The 24,136-nt window shown below is 38.6% G+C and overlaps 4 protein-coding genes across 5 annotated transcripts; 2 read left to right on the top strand and 2 right to left on the bottom strand.

Annotated features, from left to right (window-relative positions):
• Nucleotides 1-656: 656 nt before the first annotated feature.
• Nucleotides 657-5,823, bottom strand: LOC147867182 (uncharacterized). The gene is made up of 2 exons (XM_087339669.1): nucleotides 1,746-5,823; nucleotides 657-1,416 (listed from the first exon to the last, which is right to left on the bottom strand). Exons 1-2 carry the CDS (start codon nucleotides 5,656-5,658, stop codon nucleotides 860-862), a joined length of 4,470 nt encoding a protein of 1,489 aa, XP_087195795.1. The 5' UTR covers nucleotides 5,659-5,823; the 3' UTR covers nucleotides 657-859.
• Nucleotides 5,824-11,282: 5,459 nt separating this feature from the next.
• LOC147867180 (pentatricopeptide repeat-containing protein At5g16860-like) lies at nucleotides 11,283-14,619 on the top strand. 2 transcript variants are annotated; one of them, XM_087314969.1, is made up of 5 exons: nucleotides 11,283-11,504; nucleotides 12,254-12,388; nucleotides 12,474-13,789; nucleotides 13,880-14,351; nucleotides 14,435-14,619. In XM_087314969.1, the coding sequence occupies exons 3-4, from the start codon at nucleotides 12,547-12,549 to the stop codon at nucleotides 14,083-14,085; spliced, it is 1,449 nt and encodes a 482-aa protein (XP_087171095.1). In that variant the 5' UTR covers nucleotides 11,283-11,504; nucleotides 12,254-12,388; nucleotides 12,474-12,546; the 3' UTR covers nucleotides 14,086-14,351; nucleotides 14,435-14,619. The 2 variants fall into 2 exon arrangements, with proteins under 2 accessions (XP_087171095.1, XP_087171094.1); XM_087314968.1 differs by having other exon boundaries at nucleotides 12,474-14,351.
• On the top strand, nucleotides 11,344-12,535 carry LOC147867181 (pentatricopeptide repeat-containing protein At2g33680-like). The gene is made up of 2 exons (XM_087339668.1): nucleotides 11,344-12,388; nucleotides 12,474-12,535. The coding sequence occupies exons 1-2, from the start codon at nucleotides 11,344-11,346 to the stop codon at nucleotides 12,533-12,535; spliced, it is 1,107 nt and encodes a 368-aa protein (XP_087195794.1).
• A 7,548-nt stretch (nucleotides 14,620-22,167) lies between the features above and the next one.
• On the bottom strand, nucleotides 22,168-23,542 carry LOC147867179 (uncharacterized). The gene is made up of 2 exons (XM_087314967.1): nucleotides 22,631-23,542; nucleotides 22,168-22,600 (listed from the first exon to the last, which is right to left on the bottom strand). The coding sequence occupies exons 1-2, from the start codon at nucleotides 23,493-23,495 to the stop codon at nucleotides 22,395-22,397; spliced, it is 1,071 nt and encodes a 356-aa protein (XP_087171093.1). The 5' UTR covers nucleotides 23,496-23,542; the 3' UTR covers nucleotides 22,168-22,394.
• Between the last annotated feature and the right edge of the window lie 594 nt (nucleotides 23,543-24,136).

Below are 24,136 nucleotides of genomic sequence, written 5' to 3'. Positions count from 1 at the left end.
TCCACACTCTCAATTGTTATTTTTTGTTCCAAAAAGCATTCTTCAATTGCAATTATGGTTAGACTAGTGGAGTTTCCTCCTTCCTACCCACCCACTCAAGTAGTATTGTAGTGAGAACAAAGCGCTAACATGTGATATGAATCACTAATCTCATTTTGTACAACTCTTCATCTGGTTTTAGTTGATCAAATAACGATCTTGAACAAAAATCAAAGACTTAAACTCATGCGTGCTTAAGTTTGTAGTAAAGGCCCAAAAATGAGCTTAGCCCCCTTAAGTTGGAGCATGATGCTACATACTTCACTTGCTTGCTTGTGGACATATGTTCCAATTATGACAAATTGTGCAATGATAAGTACCATTGAAGTGATAGCAGATAAATGATAAGCATCAAGGTTTTGCAAATTGAAGCAAACTTTTAGTTTGAATAGATTACACTAACTATATAACCTTGGGTAGCAACATGCCCATGAGATTATAAGTATGGCACTGAAGTTTGTCATATAATCTATAGTATGTAAATTTGAATAGATTGCACAAGTGCTATCCATGAACTGATAAGTAGTGTCGCCTTGAAAGTTGATACCCCTTTTGAAGCATGCCTTTGTACATATCTTTTTGCAAATTGAACACACTGCAGTATATATCTTGATAAGTAGTGTTAAATTGCTAGTTATATCACTGAGTTTACTTTGTCAAGACAATTAGCATATAAGAGATCAATAAAGAGCAATGTATTTCCAGTACTTGGAACATCTATAGACAGGAAATGTGCCTCAGAGTTGCAGCTATATTTACACAACCCTTGAGGCTGATGATGATGATGATGATAATGCAAATATATACATATTGTGTATAATTAATTAACTGGAGCGATTTGTCGTTGTCTTTGTAACTCCAAATTTGCCTTTAATATCTTCATACCTGATTCAATCCTCAGCTTCATCTTATGATAATCATGCTGAGAAGTCTCGAGGATTTGCAACTCCTTGAGCTGTGATTTTCTCTTTTCTTCTATTTCATCAAGCTTTAACCTTGCATTCTTCAAGTAGAAATCATCGTCTTCGATCTTCTTTCGCTTCCTGGAAAGGATGTGTAAGAGATTGTTTGCATCGTTTCGAGCTTCTTCGGCGCGAGCTTGGAAAAGCTTCGATTCAGATTTCTTTGCTTCGACTGTGTCCATACAATGTAGATCTTCAATTTCTAATCGGCTAACATGAGATAATAATTCTTTCTTATTTTCCTCTTTCTCTCTGGAAAACACATGTTGGGCATCACTAGGCTTCCTTCCAGGGGAAGCCACTTCGGGAAGATGGTTCGTAGTATCGAGTGTGTAATCAGAGGCTTTACCAATCTGTTTTCCTGAGTTTGCAAGCTTATTTGTACAAGATTCCTCTAATTTGTTGTCATTACCCTCTGCAAAGAATACATGTATACAAACCACTTAGCATTCTCATCAATGCCCTAAGGAAAGGCAAAGAGAAAAACATCCAAATACCCTAAACTTGATGGGTATTTAGCAGAATACCCTCAAGTTCTCCAAAAATACGAGGTACCCTGTTGCCATGACAATTTGGTTGTACTACTCATGGGTATACTATTCATATATGGAAAGCTTAGGGGTAATTATGTGTTTTCCTCAACAAAAGAAAGAAAGAAACAGAGGCAATTGTCTCTTTTACATGGACAAAAGAGTGCTTTCTAATCTACATAAAACAAAAGAGAAAATGAGGATGAGCTCTTACCATTTCGGAAGAATCGAAGCATACTACCATGAACATGGGCAGTAGCATCATCATTGTGTTCAAGTATTTTCAGCATCTCCTCAGTTTTCCAGAAGAGTTGTTTCTCCCTCACATCCTCGCTCCCATGAAAGATCCTCCGGACGCAATCCAATTCTTTAACCAATGCTTCGGCATCCCAAGTGTGTGCAAACTCAACGAATACACCCTTAACAAACCCAAACAACTCCATAGAGTGACCACAAGCAGGGCATTTAAACAGTTTTTGAGAGGATATTCCTTCTCCTTCTATTTCTCCTCCTCTTCCTCTAGCTCGAGGTGTAGCTGATGCAACCCTAATGTAAGACATTCTTAGGCTACAATCTGTATGGCACCAATGCATGCACATATCACATCCAACCCATCGCGAAGTATTGGTATCAGAATCGAACTTCGAGCATACCATACACATACATTCATGGCAAAACCCACCTCTCTCGCAACAAATCTTGCATTCACATCCATCCACAGGTAAGGATAGTTGACACTCAACATTATGGCATCTCTTCTGTTGGAAAACCTCAATCAATGCCTTTATGCTCATTCTGTTTTTTGTGTTTTTATGGATAAATGCTTGCATACCAGTCTTGAGTGCAACAAGAATACAGAGTTGGGTCGGATGTGAGAGCAATAGCGTTTCTTCAGTAAGATCCTTCCTCTCTCTTATGATCCTCTGGAGGGTTAGAAACTCATTCCTCCATGCAAAGCTACACAAAATCTCCATGACGGAATCCTTTAGGCTCTCCGCGAAGCTATCTGGGAGTTCTTGAAGCTTTTGTGCCATCATTGTGACAGGCTCTGATGAGATTTCATGCAAAAGTCCAATCTTTTTGCAAGACATTTTACTACCTTCATCTACATATCTTTTCACAGGAATTGGATCAACAATGTCAAGAGATTGCTTACTCTTTACACTTTCTTGATCTTGAAACCTTACGACATTTTGTCCTAATTTGGCCTTCATTATCTTCTCCATATTCTTCTGAGTGAAGCTTGTAGAGCTTTTGCTAGGTTCACTAACTACGAAGGGTATTAACTCTTCTTCTTCACTTTGGAAGCCTTTGTGACTAGATCTATGAGAAAATGTCTGAGATAAAAGCTTACTTGCACTACCAAAAGAATTAGTCCGACAATCTTCATGCGAGGTGTACTGAAGAAGCGAGGAACTATTCTGATCATTCACCAAGGATGATTGAGTAGGCATATCATAAGAGGATATGAATCCATCTGAAGGTATCTGAAAGAATCTTCTTGTGAAGTAATCTGTTTGGAGAGAATGATGTGTCTTCTCTGTTGCATGATAATGTCCTTGTTGCTGTTCTCCTCCTTGTTCTTCTGTTGCTAATTTGATTGGAGATTGAGAGGAAAAACAAATTCCTGGGGGAGCAAGTGTGAGCTGAAGATACTCAGACTTACGACAATTTGTCGAAGGTTTTTCTGCTTTAATGTTGTCATCTTTCTCTGTCGCTTGACTGAAACTAGAAGATCTATTCTTTCTTGGAGTAAAATTCTTTTCATGTGAATGCAAACCCGTAGAAAGGGAGAGCATTAGCTCCTCTGAACCAGAATCGTGAGGGATTTCTGTTTCAATCTTTAGTTGGTCCTTCTGGTCACCATAGCTTCTGTCCATTCCCATTGCTATGCTGTTATCTATATCCATAGCATCCTCTTTACCTCCACGAATGCTTCTTTCATCTGCTTTCTCTGGTTCATACTCATTGCTATGTTGTGTCTGAGCATGGAGGCTGGAGTGGCCCTCAGCTATATGGTTAGGAAATTCCTTCCTAGAAACTCCTCTGTTAGGTTTCTCTGCTTGCTTGATCTCCATTTTCTCTTCTATTTGCATTCTAAAGTGCACATTATCATTCTCTAAGTTTCCTAGCTCTAAAATTTCTCCATCTCTATCTCCATCTCCCTCTGGCTCTAGTTCTCCTTCTTCCCTTTCGCTTGCTTCTTCTGAAACAGGCCATTTCTTTGGTTCTCTGTTTCTAGCTTGCTCTGAAGCATTGCTATCTGGATATCCTTTCTGATCCGTTTTATCCTTCACGGAGCCTCCTTGCCCCATTGCAGAAACATTCATTTTTGATGATGCTTCTTCCATGGCAGAATCCTGGGTCTTTGCCAGTGTTACTTCCAGTGAAGAATTCGATGTTCCTTCCGGTGTAGTTTCCTTACTCTTTGCCATTGTTTCTTCCACTGCAGAATCTTTAATAGGTGATGATGTTTTTTCCATTGCAGAATCCTTACTCTGTGCCATTGCTCCTTCCACCATAAATTCTTTACTAGTTGATGATGTTTCTTCCATTGCAGAATCCTTGCTCTTTGCCATCGTTTCTTCTTCTCCTGGAAACCCATTGCTGATTGATGATGCTTCTTCCACTGAGGTTTCCTTACTCATTTTTACCAGTGCTTCTTCCACTGATTCAGAATCCTTACTCTTTTCCATTACTTGATCCACTGAAGAATCACTACTCTTTGATGGTGGTGTTTCTTCCACTGGGGTTTCCTTGCTCTTTGATGGTGGTGTTTCTTCCACTGAGGATTCCTTGCTCTTTGCCATGATTTCTTCCATTGAAAAAACCTTGACCTTTAATGGCCTTTCCTCTGGTGCAGAATCCTTCGTTGATGAGGATGAAGGCGATGGCTGTGTCTCCTCCCTCACAGAATCGCTCTCACTTTCCATTTTCCTCAGCAGAGCTTCCTCCAGCTCAGCGCTGAAACCATCTAGTGACATATCTTGAGTTTTAGCATCTCTTCTCCTTTCTGATCTCGCTCTTCTGGTAACATGAAGGAAAGGAAGATTAAGGACCTCCATAGATTCTTTCTTACCACCTGTTATAACCTGTTCCTGGGGCTTCTTAATTCTAGAAGAAAAGACTGGTTGTTTCGTGCGTTCTTTCTCCTTGCACTCAACAATCGCTGACAGAGATTTTGTAACGGAAGCAAGATTCCTGTAGGATATGCTTGTAGAAACTTCGCAGACTCTCCGTTTTTCCTTCTTGTTGGTATCCTGATCGACAACATTGACCTCTGACAGGGATCGTTCTAAATCTATTTTTCTTGAAGGAATTAATTTGTCTGATGCTTTAACCCTAGTAGAGCCTCTGTCTAGAGGAATCTTGCTATGCCGAATGTTAGGATCTATCACACTGCTGTACTTCTGACGATGAGATACCTCGTGACGATCTTCTGTGGAAAAGCTTCTTCGTGAAGGAGAAGACGAAGCATAAACAGATCTGTTCGGGTTCATGGGTGCAGAAGTTGTTGTTGTAGTAGGAGTAGTAGTCGGAGTAGATCTGACAAATGCACTCGAATTAATAGCAGATTTCGGACTGCAAACCCGAGTATTCCTCTGATCAGACTTGATATTCGCGTGATTTTGGTCAATAGACGATGTTCTTCGAGGGCTGATCAAAATACGATGATTTTCATGATTAGATCTGTTCATGACGGCGGTATTCTTCTGATCAGATTGATCCATGGTGGCATTTGTCTGACGTTGAACAACAACAGATGAGCTCCTCCGAGGACTGATCAAAATGCTAGGATTTGACTGACATTCAGATCTGTCGATGATGGATTTCGTCTGATCAGATCTGACGATGATGGCGTTTGTCTGATCGTGATCAATAATAGATGGTCGTCTGAGGGAGGAATCATGGCGAGAGTGCGGAGAAGTCTTAACAGATCCCTGTGTAGAACTATACGGTTTAAGTCTGCACTGATTAGCTGACGCATACTCGGCTGGTTTTTCTGAGACCTCATGGATTGAAATTGGTTTGATGAGCTGACGGTGGAGAAGGCGATGGTGGTGGTGGTGGTGATGAGGATGAGGATGATGGCGAGCACCTGTGTTAATCCAGCGATGGCTAGGCATATCTTTACGGTTAGTATAGGTCTTCGAAGGAGCAACAGAAAGATTCAGACGTAGAGGTAGGAGAAGAAGAAGAAGAAGAAGAAGAAGAAGAAGAAGAAGAAGAAGCCTCCATAGCTTGCGAGATGAATGGAATCCTTGTCTTCATGGAGCAGAAGCAGAAGTAGAAGAGGAGGAAGAGGAAATCGTCAGGCATGGCGGGGTCGGGCATGGCGGTGGTGGTGGAGGCATGATGGGATCGGGATCAGAATCAGAATCTGGATCAGAATCAGAATCAGAATCAGAATCCGAGGGAAGGGGAGGGAGAAGGAGAAGGAGAAGGAGACGCCATATCCATGGCTGCAGAGGAGGCAGCTGGTGCTATGTGATGATCTTCTTGGTTTGAAAAGGAGTGATCTTCTTGGTTTGAATGAGTTGGCGATGGAGGCGGAGAGACGGAGGAGGCATGGCATGAATGGGTGAGGAGGGTCAACGCCATCGCCGCTCACTGCAGAGACAGACACAGACACAGACACAGACACACACAGACAGAGAGATGAAGAGAGAGACAGAGACAGAGACAGAGACAGATGAAGAGAGAGAGAGAGAGACACACACACACACACACAGATGAAGAGAGACAGATGAAGAGAGACAGAGACAGACAGAGAGATGAAGAGAGACAGACACACAGATGAAGAGAGAGAGAGAAACAGAGACACGGAGAGAGGGAGAGAGAGAGATTGAAGAGATAGAAAGAGAGAGAAGGGAAGAGAGAGAGAGAGAGAGAATCAGAGAGAGATTGAAGAGATAGAAAGAGAGAGAAGGGAAGAGAGAGAGAGAGAGAGAGAGAGAGAGAGAGAAAGATATATTAACGTCTTTCTAAGGCCAAAAATTGGCCCATGAGACAATTGGTTTACAACAAAATAAAATAAATAGATTGTTTTTTTGGAAAAAAATAAATAGTTATAAATAGTTATAAAATTGGCCCATGAGACAATTGGTTTACAACAAAATAAATAAATAGATTTTTTTTTTGGAAAAAAATAAATATAAATAAATAGCTATAACTAATGGAAGGAGTTTTTTTTTGGGAAAATAAATAAATAAATAGGTATTTACTCAATCATCAAAAAACAAAAATAAAAATAAAAATAAAGAGAGAGAAGTAGAGACAGATACAGGAGAGAAGTAGAGAGAGAGAGGGAGAGACCGGAAGGGGGTCAACGAGGCCCTAGCAGGTAAAAGTTAAGAGGGGCTTCACATGAGATATGTATGTATGTATGTATGTATGTATGTATATATGTATGTATGTATGTATGTATGTTACTATGTATGGCCTTTCCAAGCCGTTCTATCTTTCGATCGAGGTTAGAGTATACGTTTTGGTCATCTCCAATTTAGGTCAACTAACGGGCACAAGTGTATGTTACTTTGTATGCAGAGCCTAAATTTGATGGGTTAGTATTAAAGTTTTTTGACGGGCATTTTTAAAAGATGTATGTCATATGACATCATGTATGTATGTATATATGTATGTAAGAGGGGCCTAATATTCTGAACTTCGAAAGTAAGCGAGAGGTCAAAGGGTTTCGATGTGGATGTGGCCCATGGTCCCAATGGAAAAGATATTGTAAGTTGTAACCATATCTGCTAGCTCACGTTCCCTTTATATTCTTAATTGTTTCTACTCCATGTCGAGTTGCTTTGATGCCCGACATCCGATGGGCGTTTGCTTGTTCTTTGCGTTTCCGCTTTCTCGAGAAAGAGGCCGAGTGGTGTACGTGTGTCCACATTCATTGTCTCCCCTTGTTCTTGAAAATTTGTAGAGTTACATGCTGGTGAATATTAAAATGATTATGGTTAACATTTTGTAGTTTTTCCTCCCTATGTTGTTTTGGCTCTAAGATATATACCTACCTAGTCTCTTTTATATCCGGGGTATTTAATAGTTTGGAGATAGTGGGAGAGGGTTCTAGTATGTCTTGGTATTTCGCCCTTATCTCGGCATAAGTTGGACACTTGCATGTAAAGTGATACTCATCCTCTATCTCTCGGAGACATAACCTACATAGCCTTTCCTCTCTAGGGATTCCATTAGTACGACCATTTTCAATCTCAAGTTGGTGAGATGATATCCTAAGTTGTCCAATGGCCACCCTTAGTGCATTTGTCAAGAATGTATCTAGATATTTTGGTCGTGTAATAAAACCTAGCTCAGAGAAGTGCGTGAAGTGTTCCTTATAGTACAACATTTTAGATGGGAATGGCTCTCATGGGGTGATCCATTTGTATCGTGTATAAAAAAAATTATATTTCTTGGCGTATTACTTTATTATGGTCGTCGGTCCTTGTGAGATATTAAAGTTTGCCCAATCCCATGGTTGTAACTTGTACTTAAGGGGAGGTAGGTTATTAATGTTTATGCCATTGGCAAGTAACTAATGCACTACAATGTTATACCAAGAGTTACTATCTCCGGACTTAGATAGAAAAAGAGAGACATAGAGAGGAGATAGAGAGAGAAGTAGACAACATAGTATGAAGCATACGCACCATTCGTGCATTCACATTCTCGAAAATTCTTATCATTCAAGTATGAAAACACCCTCGAAGTATGGTAAATACCATACTTTTGCACTCATTATTTATTATAAGGTAAGATAGTTAAGGTAAAAAGTGTAAAAAAAAACACAAGAATGTTTCAGCAACATACGTATGAAAACAAATGTGTATATTACGTACTATGGTAGAGAGAGAGAAGGGGAGAGACAGAGAAAGAGAGACCGGAAGGGGGTCAACGAGGCCCTAGCAGGTAAAGTTAAGAGGGGCGTCACATGAGATATGTATGTATGTATGTATCAATATGTAAAAGTGAAGAAGCCCATTAAGAATAAACTGTGAAGAAAGTGAGCCCCTTCATGTTTATGTACATACTTTCCTTTTAAGGTACTTTTTTTTACCCTAAAGGCTCTTTCGTGCCAACCTAGACATACTTCTCTTTCCCATTAGTTTTATAATCCTTATTAGGTACTTACTTACTACTTCCTATCTTGGATGCCTATATGCTTAATCAAACCTTTGTACCGACATCATTCAAAAGACACGAGGAGTGGGAACATAATTGCTACGCACGGAGACAAAAAGGATACAACTTCCAAAACTACTTGAAAACGTTGGTACATATCGTGGAAAGCCACGCCATTTAGAGAAGGATTGATAAGAAAAAAAACAAGGAGTGCTACCATCGGTTGGGAGAGCAAGAAATTATGGTCCATGAACAATCCCGATGACGAATCGTTTATGATGGGCCATAAAGCATAGCTAGCTCCATGAGAACAAGTACAGGTGTGGACAGGTGCATGGTTAGTGGTTTATTGATGGATGATAGGCAAGAATCCATTGATAATAATGATAGGCAAAACACATGGTTATCCCAACATTCTAGACATGGGTTTGATGACACCACTTGCCCAATCCGCCACGTTGGAGGTGTGTCATTTAACAAGGACAACGATGACATGAAATGCATCAAGAATGTCCTACATGTTCATAAAATCACCAAAAATATAATGATTTAAACATATGCTTGAGCAAGGGAGTAAACTATGCTTCAACAATTACGATTCTTTCATAGAATACCTCAAGGACAAAGGCGAATTTTTGACCTATGAAAAAGGAGAAGGTTAAATCCTCATCTTTGATAACAACAATGTAAAGTCCACATTGGATGCAAAGAAGCGAAAGGTCACATCGAGCATCAAAATATGGGGCGAGTGGATCAACCTAAAAAAGTTGTAGACTATGTAGTCAAGAGAAGACATCAACAAACCCAAGTTATATGTAAATGTAACAAATCCTTGTAACGTTGACGTTATCCCCAATGCTCAAAAACCCCTACCTAGCAATCGGTCTTAATGACCCCATGGAAATAGATATTGGCTTCTATTTACAATGATAGTATGTATCTCGAGACTTGGGATCATAGCATTAGAGGTGAGATTTCTAGCAAATACTTAACATTCCCTCAACCTAATGGGTTGAGTAATTACAGAGGTGCTACAAGGGGTGTGCAGGAAGATGAGTGCTTCTCGAGGTTGAGGATGAAGTGAGAAATAGTGGGTGGTGGAGGGGTGCGAGGTCAAAGTGAGGTGGAGTAGATGTATGAAGTGAAGTAAGATGTAGGATGTGACCTTTGGAGAGTTTGACAAACATTGTTGTGAAATGTGTGCACATGAACTTGGCCTCTACTTGTGGGTGGTGATGGAAGAGTGAAAAGATTCTTCGAAAGGGTTATTTTTGCCGAGTCAAGTTTTGAACTCGTGACTTCTCGATAGATTAAATCATTTCTACCCATAGACCACAATATATTCTCAACATTAAACTTCGATTTATGCAGTCCTCCACATAAACATATACTCAATTGGAAACAAACACTAATTAGACGTGTAGTTTAACAAATCAACAATCGACAAAGCTTCATGTTCTCCTTGGTAAGTGATGCCATCTCTTGCAACAACAAAACCTACCCAATTATATTTCTATAGACCACAATATATTCTCAACATTAAACTTCGACTTATGTAGTCCTCCACGTAAACATATGCTCAATTGGAAACAAACACTAATTAGACGTGTAGTTTAACAAATCAACAATCGGCAAAGCTTCATGTTCTCCTTGGTAAGTGATGCCATCTCTTGCAAGAACAAAACCTACCCAATTATATTTCTATCTAACTACAAGGTGGAACCTAGGAGCACAATGATTGACTCTTGTTACGTTGTGTGGCTGAAGAGAATTCTCAAAGACTTTAGCATCTCTTCTGACAATATTGGTATGAATTTAGAGAAGTTGATTGACACTCGGATCTTGGAGAAGTTGGTGAAAGACTTGGAGTTGTTGCAAATCACTACAAATAGGTTAGAAGGAGATAAAATCTAGTGCACATAACTCATTTTTTATCAACAAAAGACACCGATGGGCCAAGATTGAGAAGACGTAGTCAAAGCGGCAATCGACTTCGATCGAAGGGTTATGAAAGATTTGGAGGAGTTGTGAATCGACAACTTTAAGGTTAGATGAAGAACAAATGTGGTCTAGACACTAGTCAAGGCTAGACAACAACAGGTTGTCTACACCCTCGATTTTTTTCATGATCGATGGATGTATGTCACATTAACATGGATCTCTCTGATTGACTACCCATCCGATTCCAGTCGGACTAGTGTGAAAGAAGTTTTTCGAAAAGAAGCTGGACCGTGCTCTTTGAAAGACTTGCATACAAGAAGATGTACTCACATTTCATGACTGAATGGTTTTATTGTGTGAGCATTATTAACATGGGATTCTATATGTAAGCAAGTGCATTTAGTTAAAGCCATGAGTTACTAACAAGAGGATCATTTGACAACATGTTTGTTTTATGACAGACGATTTGTTTGAGAAATCAAGAGAGGTTGAGGTTTCCGATTGGGCACTCTGGCCACCGGACATCACGGAATGTCCGCCTCCTCCACATTGATCTCTCTTTGCCTTCCCTCCCCCAAAATAAATAAATAAATCAATCAAAAAGCAAAATTTGCTTTTGAGCTTTTGAGAATTTGAAAAACCTCAGAAGACTCAACAAAGTCATCTCTGTGTATGTACATATTAGTAACTGCTCTTTGAAGAAGAAGAAGAAGAAGAAGAAGAAGAAGATGATGATGATGATGCAGAGCAGAGATCAGTTTCTTGAAGCTCTTCAGAGAGCAAAGCAAACCGTACCTACAGACAAAAGAGAGAGGATAGACATTCTATACCATCTCTTGCAATGGTGCATCTTTGCTAAAGACCCACAATCAGGAGAAGATGTTCACTCTCTCATAAGAAGGTATGGCCTTGTATCCGATTCTTTTCTTGGTAGTCATTCTATCAGAATGTTTGCTTTATTAGGAAACCTCGAAGAAGCCAAATTTGCATTTAGGAGACTATACAGGCCGAGTATCCATGCTTGGAGTGCTATCATCTCTGCTCACACTATGCTCGGCTACAGCTGTGAAGCTTTACATATTTATAATGACATGAAAAATGTGAAGCGAATAAGACCCGATGGACACATATTTGTTGCAAGCTTAAAAGCATGTGCAAATATATGTGATCTGTACCATGGTATGTGCATACACGGTGATATAGTTGAATATGGGATGAAATCTAATGCCTATGTTCAAAGTGGTCTTATTGATATGTATATCAAATGTGGATGCTTGATGGATGCACATTTAGTATTTGATAGGATCATGATGCCAAATGTGTTCATATGGAGCATTATGATAAATGGATTTGCTCAACATGAACAATTCAAACATGTGATTGACCTCTTTGTTGACATGCAAGTTAAGAGAGTAAGCCTAAACCCAATCACATATGTTTGTGTTCTGAAAGCATGTTCCTCGAATAGATCTTTATCAAATGGTATGTTTGTTCATCATCTCCTTATCATAGAAAGTTTTCAATCAAACGCATTTGTAGGAAGTTGCCTTGTTGATATGTATGCTAAATGTGGACTACTTCATGATGCACATAAGGTTTTTGAGGATTTGTATAAGCAAGATGTGACTGAATGGAATGCAATGATTGCAGGAGATACTCACCATTCCCAAATAGATAAAGCATTGCAATTTTATACTCAAATGCAACAAGAAGGTGTGGAGCCGAATCAAATCACGCTTTCTTGTATTCTCAAAGCATGTGCTGATGCCAGATCTCTGCATCAAGGTAAGTGCCTTCACACACTAGTGATGGCTAAAGGACTTGAAACAGATTCATTTGTGAACAATATACTCATTAATCTTTATTCTAGGTGTGGAAATCTCGAGTATGTTGGGAAAGTTTTTAAGAAATCGCACACGAAGAATGTCGTGACATGGACTGCTATGATTGCTTGCTATGCTGAACATGAACAACAATGCATGGCTTTCCATTGCTTTGAGAAAATGAAACAAGAAGGTATAATGCCAAACAACGCCTCATTTGCGTCTGTTCTAAAAGCATGTTCAGACATTGCAAACTTAAGTTTAATACATGCTTACATAATTGAACATGGATGTGATTCTGATGCAACCGTCGCGAGGAATCTGATCGATATGTACATATTCGCGAAACGTTTTGATGATGCACATAAAGTGTTCAATGACCTAAAAGAACAAGATATAAGTATTTGGAATTCACTAATTTGTGGATATGCCCAACATGGCCGATTGGAAAACTCTGTGCAACTTTTCAACAAGATGCAAGAAGAGAGATTCAGGCCTGATAACATGACATGGAATGTAATAATATCTGGATATACTCGACATGGTCGTAGTTCTGAAGCTCTCCACCTATTTCAGCAAATGCTTTGGAAAGACATAGAGCCAGACACAATAACATTTGGTTGGGTCTTAACAGTTTGCTCAATGATTATATCAATACAGATGGGAAATATACTTTATGGAATGATAGTCGAAAGCTTTTTGGAGAATGACCTACATGTTAGAGAAGCACTTCTTATCATGTATATGACCTGTTGCAATATTGAAGACGCACAGAAAATCTTCAATGGGCTAGAGTTTCGATCGACGAGAATCTGGAATGCAATGATGACTGGACATGAACTGATTGGGCATGACAATGATATATTCAAATGTGTTTATGAAACAATACAAGATGTAGATGTTGAAGCTAAAGAACTTGGTTTATGGATTAAGAGTCCGGAGTTTAATGACCATCCTTGCAATATTGATGTAGTTGAACTATATTGTAAGATGATGCAAGAGGACGTGGAGCCAGACAAATTCACATTCATCTGTGTTCTTGGAGAATGCTCCAAAATTTTAGCACTAAACCAAGGCAAGATAATATATGCTGATATTTTGGAATGTTGTCTGGATCAGGATACCTTAATTTGTAACTTGGTTATTGAATTTTTCATACGATGTGGTAGTTTGAAGGATTCATATAGTGTATTTGAGAAGTTGCAAAAGAGAAGTGTAGTTACTTATAATACTATGATTGCAGCATGTGCACAATCTGGTGATCTAGAACTCGCTGGGGATTATTTTCATGCAATGAAACAAGATGGGGTGATCGCAGACAGTGTGACATTTCTATGTCTTTTATCAACATTTAGTCATTTTGGTAAGAGGAAAGAAGCCCTTTACTATTTCAATTCAATGATGGATGACTATGGGATTTTTCCAGCATTTGTTCACTACACCTGCATTGCAGATCTTTTAGGTCGTATAGGTCTTTTAAAAGAGAGCGAGGACTTACTTCAAACTATGCCATTCCTATCCACTATTGTTGGATGGACATCCCTATTGAGTCATTGTAGAATACATGGATGTTTAGATATAGCTACACAATGCATGAGTTCGTCTTCTAAGAAGGAATGCAGATATGCTGAATATGGAGTTACATCTGGAAGTGACTAAAATGCAATGGATCTTTTCAACTACACGGTAGTTTCTGATACTGGCCAAAGTCCTGCATCATAGTCTCCATAAATAGAACAAGATTGACAGGTAATTATGATGCATGAGGTATATTAATCACAAGATATTCCATTTTATTGATGGTGTGCATGTGGTTGTTTCCTATTGCTTCTAGCATAAGAACAAGTTTCTTTGAGAAGCATTTGATGAATGACATGCCAATGCCAGACCATGTCTGAGGTGATTTGTGTAATATGCAACTTGAGGTATTCCTCTTTCCTCTTTGTGCATGTGTGTAGATACTTTGAGCTTCCCATTTGTCTTGACATTTTGTATGTTTCTATTGCAGGTTTGCATTTCTCTGCTGTTGTCCACTTAGATAGACGAGAACATCAGTCTTGCACACTGTTGAACGTGCTCAGCAACCATCGATGGAAAAAAATCCTATATTTGATGATGAGTCAAGATCATGAATGTTGGGATAGTAACTCTTAGTTTTTGGATGATGAGCCGAAACCATGAAGGTAAGGATATCAGTGCATGCAACATTATAAGGACATGTAGTTCTACGGAATAAAGATAATAAGGATTGATTGTTAATAACACAGTAGAGTGAACTCAGATACTTAGAATTTTAATTGCACTATTGAAGAAAATACAATTGATAATTGATAATTGATAATTGATATTGCTGTACACCACTCACGTGCTGTCTAAGAATAACTTATGTGGTGATCAGGGTTGATTGGAAGCTGAACCATCCACTAATTCAGAAAGTCCACCTATTGCTATTAGGAACGCGACAAGAGAAATGTACTAAAAAGCCATTATATTCTCTTTGTAAAGATGTTTCATTCAGAAATTTTTCTCCAGCCCATATATGCTTTCTTACAAGATTAAATAGTATTACCATTCCCTAAAATGCTTTCGTACAAGGCTAAATAGTATTAGCACTCACCAAATTTTGCCTGAGGCCTTATCTAATGATAATTGGAAACAAACTATGAATGTTGAGATACAGGCTTTTGGTGAAGAACAAGAGATGGGAACTTGCAAGCTTACCAAAGGAAAAGAAAGCAGTTGGTTGCAAATGGGTGTTAACTGTAAAATATAAAGAAGATGGATTGTGTGAGAGATATAAGGCAAGACTAGTGGCAAAGGGGTATGACAAACGTATGGCTCGACAGGTTAGTTTCTTAGCAAAAACACCCATGTCATGCTAGTACAATCATCAATAAAGGAAATGAACCAACATGCGCCAGAAATATTAGGAATGGTAGATGGGCCCCATACATCTCCAACTATTTCTAATAGGAAGATTTCTCCTCATATGCTTTCCAAATTCACAAATTTCACATTGAAATATATGTAGTAAGGATGATTGATGGGTTATGGAATCAGTCTCTCCCGAGTCTACAAGCCAAGCATTTCTATTATCTGAGACATTTAATCGAATGGAAATGGGAAACTCACTTGAATGTATCGATGCTCTTGTATCTGTAGGCTTCTATTTGTTTTTCCTGTGGTGTTTCTTGTTTTTGTTGTGGTTGTTCTTCTTTTTTCTGTGTATATCAGATTGATTGGCTTTCTGCTTATTTCCCAAATCTGAACTGGATGGCGGTGGTTTGCCATTAAGCTTCCAATATTTTTCCCAAAATTCTGGTGTCTTTTTGCAATAGTTGCAAAATAAGTTCTTATTTTGATGACTTTGCGTATTATTCCTCCTATATTTGCATATCATGGTCACATCTTTGCACACTCCTCAAATGGAAAAGTAAACAAAGCCACAAACTTGGGAAGGAGAAAACATGATTGGCATGAATAAAGATATGACATTTGGGGTTGAAGAATAGCTGGGTAAACGAATATAGGGATGTTAACAGTTAAGACTTCTTTCTATAAAAGACCAGAGGCTTTCTGGTACTGTGAGTTGATATTCTGCTCAGAATGATGCAAAATCAAAGCATTAAAATTTGACTTAAAACTGAATATCTTTATATTATCTTGTTATCCACCTCGTTGCAACGTGGCATACACATGATCAGAATCAAAATTCTGCTTGGGAAAGGAAAGGTGGCATACACACAATTGCCCAGATACTAGGTTGTAATGTTGACAAGACCTTGGTTTCCCTACTGAAAGCTGCTTGTGCTCAACTCTCTTGTGGATATGCAGCCCATGGTGCCCTTGAAAGAATCATGAACTAAATTGTGGTTGTTCGATACACTAGTAATGCCGAATCTCCTCTGAAGTAGAAAATTGGGGGCGGGGGGGGCTTTCATAGGGCACACAACTGGACAGATTTGGAGTTCAATTTAGTCTCAATGATTGCCTTCATGGTACGGAGCAAAGCATCGGTGCCCCATGATATAATTTAGGCCGAGACATTCATTGAATCAATACTGATATCCAATGGATGTGAGAGCCTCATCAAAACAGTTGGCTGAACATGGAGATAATCATTATTAGTAGCTGAAATGCAAGAATGGTTCCAGTCACATGGCATAAATATAAATGCACTAACCCTATTCTAATATATATTTGGATTGTCCACCCTGAATATGACCAAAGTGGAAAAGAATTGAGTGATCTGAATTGATTCATTAAATTGGATAATGAAATAGAGTAGGTCATCTCCACAACATCTCTTGGTAGGAAAATGGCCAACTTATCAGTCACTATTTCTACACAAATCAAAGGATAGATTTATGATCAGTGCTTATATGAATAGACATCTATTCCATGTCCTTTGTGTGTGATGGGACAACTTAGAACCTCTCCATATCAGTTAGCAATTGAGATAGGTACATATGCACACAAATCTATGCAAGAACAGATCTGCCAATTGTGCCATTGGGGGTTGGAATTGGAGGAACACTATGTTTGCCGTTGTCTGGTAGATGGATACACCATTGCCTCATTAGACAATGCTTTTGCCCATCATGCAAAGTAATGGAATACAAAGACCAAAGGTGCTTGGGACTATTCTTTCTAGAATTCAAGAGACACAGAGGGAAGTTGTCAAGGACAACAATACAACCACAATAGCTCATCAACAAAGAACCATCGTAACATTTCTTTAGCTCCATGTTCAATCAAGGGCTACACAAATGGGGTCTCAACTAGACACTCGAAAGAGGTTTACAATAAATCGAGAAAAAGAAAATTGTCATTGAAAAGAAAAATAATGCAAGTAGGCCATGGTCATGTAGACCATGGCTTCATCACCCTTGTCATCGACAAGTAAAGGCCGTTATGACCCAGTATCAAAGGTGCTTCCTTCAACTCAGAGACCTCTCCATCTTGAATTAACCCATGTTCGAAATCCTTTGAAGAAGTTTCAGTTTTCGAAGTTCAGAATATTAAGTTCTTAGTGAATGAGATCCTTTGTTACATTTCTTGTTTTGCTTTATTGTTCTTAAAGATGAGACACATATTTTAAGATGTAATCTCTCATTAGGTCCTATAGGTCATTCTGGCCTCTCAAAAGGCATTAATATATCCTTCTTTTTTCTACATAGAAAGATATTTTTTCTTTTGTTACTTGCATTGATGAGTTAAACATACACAATTATAATCTTTTCAGATCTCATTAGCCCTTTATAGACGTTAATAGTTCATACTTTCTTTGTTTTTGCATTCTTTGATATGTTTCCCAACATCTTGGAAAGGTGTTTGTATAAAGATGCATTCACTTATCTACTACTCATTTTGGAGACCTCTATATCTTGTATATCAGCTCATGTTGGAGATCTTTTGAAGGCAGAAATTTTAGTCTATTTAAATTTAGAATGTTAAGTGCTTAGCTAATGAGATTATTTGGAACCTTAGAAATCATAAGCTCAAGTGTCTAAATAGACAACATTTTAATATGTGATCTCTCGTTAAGTCCCATAGCTATTTTGGTCTCTTAAAATATGCTAATATGCCTTTCTTTCTACATATATTTGTTTTGATGCTGGATTCATTAGTCTATACACACTGGTATAGGAACTTATATGTTGCTAGCATTAGTTTCACATGAACAAAATAGGTTTCTATGAGTACTCTTTGCATGAATACACAAAGGCATTCTATGACATTCCTGAGTAGTGCCTTCGTGCCTCACTACAAATCACTTTTTACACACATCGGAGGATGGATTCATTATTAGGCCACCTTCTATGGACATACATCTACACTGCACAGTTTGATAGGGCAGTTGCGAACTTCATCACATCAGTTAGAGATTGAGGTACGTAGATATACACGAATACCTCTAGAAGAAAGAATTTGCCAATTGTGTCATCAAGGAATGGGATCCAAAGAACACTATGTTTGTCACTGTATTGTCTTTTATGAAATAAGAGGGAGATACCATTGCCTCTTCAAACAAGGCTTTGGCCCACTACGCAAGGTGATAGAATATGAGGACCAACAGTGTCTAGGACTTTTCTTCTAGAACTCAAGAGACATCGGGAAAAGTTGTTTAAGGACAATAGCATAGCCACACAAGCTCATTCACAAAGAACAATCACAACTTTCTTTAGCCCCATCACTCCTACTAATGCTCAAGTCAATCAAGGGCTACACAAATGGGCTCCTGATCAGGACATAACAAAGGGGTTACAATAGTTTGGGCAATAGCAATTCATTGTGCATGTAGGCCTAGTACCGCGGACCGCAGAGCACGACCTCAACACCCTTGTCATTGACAAAAAGGCCATTATCTCCCGCCATCGCAGGTGTTTCCCTCATGTCAGAGAACTCTCCATTCTGGATCAACCTATTGTGGAGATCTTTCGAAGACAAAAGTTGTAATATATCTAACTTGAGAATCTTACATGTGTGAAAACCAGATTCTTTAGTCTCTTTTTATCTTATTTACTTAGTAATATTTGCTTTATTTTGATTTGTGGTTCTCAAAGACGAGAGAACACTTAAGATGTAATCTCTTGTTTGGTCCTTTAGGCCATTGTGGCCTCTTAGAAGACATTAATATATCTTTCTTTCTTGTTAGCGGTGCATATATCATTGTACCCATCTTGAAGAAGGGAAATCCCATGGGCCATGACATGTAGTAGCTATAGGACAATCAAGATTGACCATTTCCTGGCCAAACACAGCATGATCCACAGTCAATATTGAGTGTGTGGGCCAATAGAAATGACTGCCATTCAGTTGGACAAGCAGGTTTCTGCAAAGGGTTCACCACTTCGGGTCAAATATTGGCCCATGAAGCCCCTTGTTGAGAAGGAAAAACCAATAAAAGGAGAATCTTTTGTTGCTTTTTGGATATCTGGAGAGGTTTCGACTCTGTACCATGTGTTTCACTCCTGCAATGACTAGATACGTGGTGGATACGCAATGGAAAATCTTTGCACTATGTAAATCAATGTTAGGAAAGTTGCATGCTCCTAAGGGTTGCTAGAGGTTGTGGCTAGTATGATTGGAGCATAACAAGATCAATTACTCTGAACGGTCTTTATATAGACAAGGCATCTTATCACATTGAGAGGTAAACCTTGATCGAACTAGAGTTATGTTGTTTTATACCATTCAAGCGTGGTTAATCATAACTGGAATTCTTCTTGGGAGAGGAAAGATGGCACACACAAGATCGTACACTTACCTAAGAGTAACATTCACATGTCCTCAGTTCTCACTATATTCTTCTTTGTGGATATACAAATTGTCTTTCAAGAGCCACAAACAAAATTGTGGTTTTTTGATACACTTGTAACACCAGCTCGTCTCTACAGAATTGCATTAATATAAATGCATCACCCCATTTCGATATAGCTTGGATGTCCACCAAAGTAGAGAAAATAAAGTGATTCGAACTGGTATTAATAAGGCCCTCCTTTTACACATAAAGTCATATATAAATTTATCATCAAACCCTCTTATATGGAAGCACATCTATCTCATTTTTTCCCATAGGGTGATAGGGGTTGCTCAGGAACTCTTCACATCTGTTGACATTGAGACAGGCAGACATGCACACAAACCTATGGAAGAATAGATCTGCCAATTGTTCCAGCAAATGTGGAATCAGAGGAGCACAATGCTTGTCACTGTATTACTTTTGATGAAGTACGCGAGAGACACTAGTGCCTCTGTCAAGATGGCTTTGGCCCTATCCGTAAGGTAATGGAATACGAAGATCATAGATGTTTGGGACTGTTCTTGCCAGAAATCAAGAGACAAAGAGTAATTGAAAGATAACAACACGACCACAAAAACTTTCTTTTGCGTCATCATTCGTCGTGTTACAAATCAATCCAGGGTAACTAGTGGGGATTCAACCACGACATTCGAAAGTGGTTACGTTAGACTGGGCAGTAGTAATTTTTTCATGCACATAGGCCATGTCCATCTGGACATTGGACTGCCACTCTTCTTATAGACAAATCAAGACCATCATCCGAAACCTGTGGTCATTCCCTAGCTTCAGATGCCTCTCCATCTTGAATCACCCCAATTAGGTATCTTTTGAAGGCAGCAGTTTTAATCCATGCAAGCTCAAAGATAAGATTATCTGGCGCTTTTAGCTTCAGAGGCGTCTCCATCATGAATCACCCCATTTAGGAATATCTTTTGAAGGCAGCAGTTTTTTAGTCCATCCAAGCTCAAAGATAAGATTTATCTGGCGCTTTAGGCAGTTTTTCTAGTTTAGTCATATTTATTTTTTGTTTCTAACATTTTTGGGTCATAATCTCTCTTTCGGTCTCATGAGCTATCGTGGCCTCTTAAAAGACATTATATATCATTCTTGCTTTCTGGATTTTCAGGGTATTCATTTGCCAAGTCTCTCCTCTTGACACGCATTTGAGTGAGATTCTGCATGATGTATTTTAACTTTTTTGAAGTTCAACAAAGTATCCTCCTATCCTTCCATTTGATCTTATCTACGTAACACCTTTTTGATTATCTAGTTGGGCACAGTCCCTTTCCATCGTCTCTATCATCTTGATCATCTTTCTGTTGCGTGTAGAGGTAGATTATGTTGCCACTTGGCTGTTGGCGATTATTACTCTTTTTTCAAGCTCGGATTGAAAGACAGACATGTCTATATATTTTATTGTAAATTAACATTGTCTCTAGATTCATTCATCCCGGTGGTATCCCCAAACTGAGTGACCCAAATAGAGGTCTCATCAGGCCTTGAAACCCAATGTGGCCGAAGGTATACCATACAAAGAGAGGGAAGATGAGAACTTAAGAGAAGTTATGGAGAGTTAAAGAGTAGAAGAAATAAGCAATAAGCAGTGCAGCTAACTTTATCTACATAAATGATGTGATTATTTCAGTCTTCATTCATACATATTGTTGAGGTGATGTGATGCCTCATCATGATTTGTAGTTCTTGAATAATTGATCAAAGTAAACACAGGACTCTTCACTTATGTTCTATGATATGATGATCTTGGCAATTGATACATGTGTCATGGAAGGCTTTTGAGCCTTCAAATGATGGATGGGATGAAAACCCGCTGCCTTTCCCACTTGGCCATGCCCCACAGAGAATCAATGCAATGCCATGATTTATGATTTTATAGTTTATGAGTCAGAATCTAAATTAGTCAATGGAATAAGTTAATGATATGTGTCTAGGATTTGGATCTCTATAATATGTGCCTTGCAACCATTCCTGGTTATAGTTTTTTGGGAATCGGATAGGATTTGCGATTCTTTGGATATTATCCTCTCAATTGAGGGAATCATTTATTAGATAAACAAGATTTCCACCATCACACAAAAGTAATAATAGCCGATCAAAATCATCTTACATCAGCTGCCACAGAAGACATGCTTCAGAATGGATTCAAATAAGAAAGACATGCGTGGCAATGAAATATCAGTGACCTTATCACAACATATTATATAGTTTCTAACTAGCCTGATTGTTTTGAGAATTTGACTCATTTTGATTCTGATTCATAATGGCAAAATTTTATTATGAAAGAACAAAAAAACATTTCAGTGTGTTGAAATGTATTAATTTAGCATTTGGGTTATAATCACATTTATGCTTATATTGATTCACCATTCACAATGATGGTTTATATCTGTGAAACAACATATTCAAACACGATCATGGCAAAGAAATTATATCAAGATATAGATAAGAGATGTAATTTTTTTACATATTCTGGGTATATAATGATTATATCAGTCTTCTGTATATAATTGACCTAAAGTAGATTTTTATGCATTTACAACTACAAAATGGAGCTATGTCCAAGGTTTTTTTCTTCTAACTCTTCATCATATACGTACATGTCATAAGGGATTTAAAATTTACCCTTTCGTATTGGTAAATTATCTTAAGAGGTTCTTGTCAATCCTACCGTTGGAGAATGGTTAACGATGGATCCATCATAAGCAAACCACATATCGTCGGGATTATACGATGATTTCCCTTGCATCTCCTCAAGCATTTTGAAGTTATCCAATGGTAAAGTTGAGGCTTGCCTAGAAGAAATCAATTCCTCAGCAGATTCTGTTATTATACCTTGACCTAGATATCTTTGTTTGCTCATTAGATCCTCCCGATATGTAGGATAGTTTACTTTAGCCCTCTCATTCTCTAATGTATTCCATAGATGTGGCAAGGATGATGGTGATATTGTTGAACTTGATGATGATGATTGATTGTAACTACCCATGGGGGGTATCATATGTTGATGATCTGGCAATGGTTTGATATCAAATGGTGGATTTCTAGTCGAAGAGAAGTTGGTTGTAGATCTTCTCTCTAAACCCAACTCTGAGACCTCTCCGTTGGGTCCTAAAAATGAAGGACTAGAAGCATATAAAGATGGCTTTTGAGAAGCTCTTTGGAGAAGAGACAGACTCTGGAAATGATTATTGCTTTGAGGACCATTTATAGAACCCAAAAATGAAACTGAAGTATCAAGGGTAGGAAGTTGGTGTAGATTATTTCCTCCATTACTAGTCATTGAGATCCTATTAGGGTTAGGTTTAAAGAACGGCATGGAGCCATTGTAATGCTGGACAGAAGTGTTAGACAAAGGTATTCCTGTAAGTTTTTGAACCATATCTCTGAAATTAGATGCATCGGTTGAATGCATAGCAATGGGAGCTTTCTTATTTGCGGCTCGAGAGCGTCGTTTAGTAATTTTTCCGCTTCCGAGTGTTCCTTTGATTGGTTTGGTTGAATAGAGATTTGCTCTTGAATCAGAGATATCATTGTTTGGTGTTGTGGATGAAACATGAGCATTATTGTTAGTATAGTCTACTGGATTGTTGTTGTTATGGGTAAGGGAGCTTTGATCTTGGTAATTCTCTTTGGAAAGTGAGAGAGGAGAGGCTGAATTGTTGCTTGAGAATGGGCTCTCTTTCTCATACTGATTATTAAGAAGAAAAAGGTCATCATCAACACTAGCACCATTAGGCATGGCCATATTCAGCTGCACAGAGAAAAAGAAAAAGATGAGAGAGGGGAGGGGGGAGGGGGGGATTTAATAGATATATAAATAGATGGAAGAGAGTGAATGAGTGAATTGATCTCTCTCTCTCTCTCTCTCTCTACATGTATACATACATACATACATACATATATATATATATATATATAGTGTTTGAATCCCTCTCTTCAGGTGATCATGGGTTGTGCATATACTTCTCTGTTTCTCTGGTTGATTGTGTGGAGTGAGAAGGGAGGAGGAACAGGGCAAAAGCAGGAGTTGGGAAGGATTTATAAGGACACAATCAATGGAAAGCAGAAAAAAAGGCAGGGAAGGGGGAGGGAGGGGGACACATGTTTCACACACACACACACACACACACACACAAGCTCTCTCTCTCTCTCTCTCTCTGTGCCTCTAATCTCCTTTTGATTGATTGTATTATCTCTCTCTTCTCTCTGTCTCTGTCTCTCTCTCTCTCTGTGCCTCTAATCTCCTTTTGATTGATTGTATTATCTCTCTCTTCTCTCTGTCTCTCTCTCATTCATGCTTTAATGAATTTCATCAAAGTCCCTGTCCCCATGTCAATGCTTCATTTCCATTTCCATTTGCATTTCAGAGAAGAGAAACAGGGGAGG

Source organism: Azolla caroliniana, unplaced genomic scaffold (genome assembly GCF_043228905.1).
Source record: "Azolla caroliniana isolate FFs.n. ecotype wild unplaced genomic scaffold, voAzoCaro1.0.p SCAF_2, whole genome shotgun sequence".
NCBI classification, from domain to species: domain Eukaryota; kingdom Viridiplantae; phylum Streptophyta; class Polypodiopsida; order Salviniales; family Salviniaceae; genus Azolla; species Azolla caroliniana.
This window is presented reverse-complemented; position numbering and strand designations above follow the sequence as displayed.

Excerpts from the sequence above, each read along its gene's own strand:
- LOC147867182 (XM_087339669.1), bottom strand. The coding sequence starts at position 5,658 with ATGCCTAGCCATCGCTGGATTAACACAGGTGCTCGCCATCATCCTCAT. Across the intron at positions 1,417-1,745 it reads GCTTCGATTCTTCCGAAATG|AGGGTAATGACAACAAATTA; the intron begins GTAAGAGCTCAT and ends TATTCTTTGCAG.
- LOC147867181 (XM_087339668.1), top strand. The coding sequence starts at position 11,344 with ATGCAGAGCAGAGATCAGTTTCTTGAAGCTCTTCAGAGAGCAAAGCAA. Across the intron at positions 12,389-12,473 it reads TGCCAGATCTCTGCATCAAG|GTGTGGAAATCTCGAGTATG; the intron begins GTAAGTGCCTTC and ends TCTTTATTCTAG.
- LOC147867180 (XM_087314968.1), top strand. The coding sequence starts at position 12,547 with ATGATTGCTTGCTATGCTGAACATGAACAACAATGCATGGCTTTCCAT.
- LOC147867179 (XM_087314967.1), bottom strand. The coding sequence starts at position 23,495 with ATGGCCATGCCTAATGGTGCTAGTGTTGATGATGACCTTTTTCTTCTT. Across the intron at positions 22,601-22,630 it reads GAGGGCTAAAGTAAACTATC|AAAGATATCTAGGTCAAGGT; the intron begins CTACATATCGGG and ends TAATGAGCAAAC.